Source organism: Meleagris gallopavo, unplaced genomic scaffold, assembly GCF_000146605.3.
Source record: "Meleagris gallopavo isolate NT-WF06-2002-E0010 breed Aviagen turkey brand Nicholas breeding stock unplaced genomic scaffold, Turkey_5.1 ChrUn_random_7180001863437, whole genome shotgun sequence".
NCBI classification, from domain to species: domain Eukaryota; kingdom Metazoa; phylum Chordata; class Aves; order Galliformes; family Phasianidae; genus Meleagris; species Meleagris gallopavo.
Window position 1 is genome coordinate 1 of NW_011128909.1, and position 1,116 is coordinate 1,116.

Consider the following 1,116-nt stretch of genomic DNA (forward strand, 5'->3'; position numbering starts at 1 on the left):
CTGAAAAATGCGAGGGACAGAGTTGATGATACGGTTGGGTTTCCACAGGTGCTTCCCTAGAAGTGCTTCTGGTGGACATCAGCCAGAACGGCCCCACGTTTGGATGGGCTCCTCAGAGGGGGAGGTTTGCTTTTGGGAATGGAGGCTGTGGCCCTTCACCCTGTCCACAAAGCCAGCAACAGTTTAATCCCCCCTCCTACCTGGCAGGGACTCCCTGCGGGGCTTGAGGTGGTGCGTGGCTATGAGGTTTGAGGCCAGGTGAAAGACCGGCCACCGCAGAGTCACGGTCCCATCCTCAGTCCGGACGTCCTTGGAGATGGTGTCAAAGGAGCCGAAGGTGGGAATCCAGACCCCCTGCAAGTGGAAGAGAAAGGAAGGGCGGAAGGGTTATGGGGCGGCTGGAAGAAGAGCCGCAGGGGGTCCAAGGTAGGGGCAGAGCTCAGGAGCCCTTTCCCGCCATTCAGAGGCATGAGCCAGGGCATCGGGAATGGCTTTGGGAAGGGGCTGCATGGTCCTCTCCTTCCCCTCGCCCTCCCAGATGCAGCACTGCAGGCAGGGCAGAAGCAGCCTATGGGATCCAGAGGCTTCCAGAGACCGGGATCAGCCCTGAGACACGGCAGCGCCCAGCACAAGTGATCGTGCGTTTGCAGGAAGGCCGTGGGATGCCCAGCAGAGAAACGCGGGGGGAGTTTCCCGCTTTGTGTGGAGGGGAAGACTGGGAGGAAGTCCAGGCTGAGCTGGACAGGGACAGGAGGAACCCGACAGCCAACACACCTTCTGCCCCAGGAGCTGCTCCCGTACGTAGGCGGCCACCGCATCCCAGACGGCGACTCGCTCTGGAAGGCAAAGGAAAAAGCGGGTCACACTCTGCACCTGCCGCTTCCCGGCACCGCTACCGCTGCCAGGCGGGAGCCAGGCGGCAGATGGAAAGTGCCGTCTCCGTGCCGAGGTTGGCTGCAGCACCGCTCCTGTGCTGGCCGTGGACCCGTGTACCTTTGGTGTCGGTGCACGTCGGACTGGAGGCACGCCCCGCTGCGGGGCCGACCTCGCTCCTCCTGTTCCGCCTCGCGCCGGCGGGTCGCTCCTTGTTGGCGCCAGCCATGCCGGAGCTCATCC

At 63.4% G+C, this 1,116-nt stretch overlaps 1 protein-coding gene across 1 annotated transcript; it reads right to left on the reverse strand.

The window, feature by feature from the left end:
• Nucleotides 1-8: 8 nt before the first annotated feature.
• Nucleotides 9-1,110, reverse strand: LOC109364504 (coiled-coil domain-containing protein 81-like). The gene is made up of 3 exons (XM_019611140.1): nt 994-1,110; nt 775-836; nt 9-354 (listed from the first exon to the last, which is right to left on the reverse strand). The coding sequence occupies exons 1-3, from the start codon at nt 1,100-1,102 to the stop codon at nt 184-186; spliced, it is 342 nt and encodes a 113-aa protein (XP_019466685.1). The 5' UTR covers nt 1,103-1,110; the 3' UTR covers nt 9-183.
• Between the last annotated feature and the right edge of the window lie 6 nt (nt 1,111-1,116).

Coding starts and splice junctions, on each gene's coding strand:
- LOC109364504 (XM_019611140.1), bottom strand. CDS start 1,102: ATGGCTGGCGCCAACAAGGAGCGACCCGCCGGCGCGAGGCGGAACAGG. Junction 837..993: donor GACGTGCACCGACACCAAAG/GTACACGGGTCC, acceptor TTTGCCTTCCAG/AGCGAGTCGCCGTCTGGGAT. Junction 355..774: donor AGCAGCTCCTGGGGCAGAAG/GTGTGTTGGCTG, acceptor TTCCACTTGCAG/GGGGTCTGGATTCCCACCTT.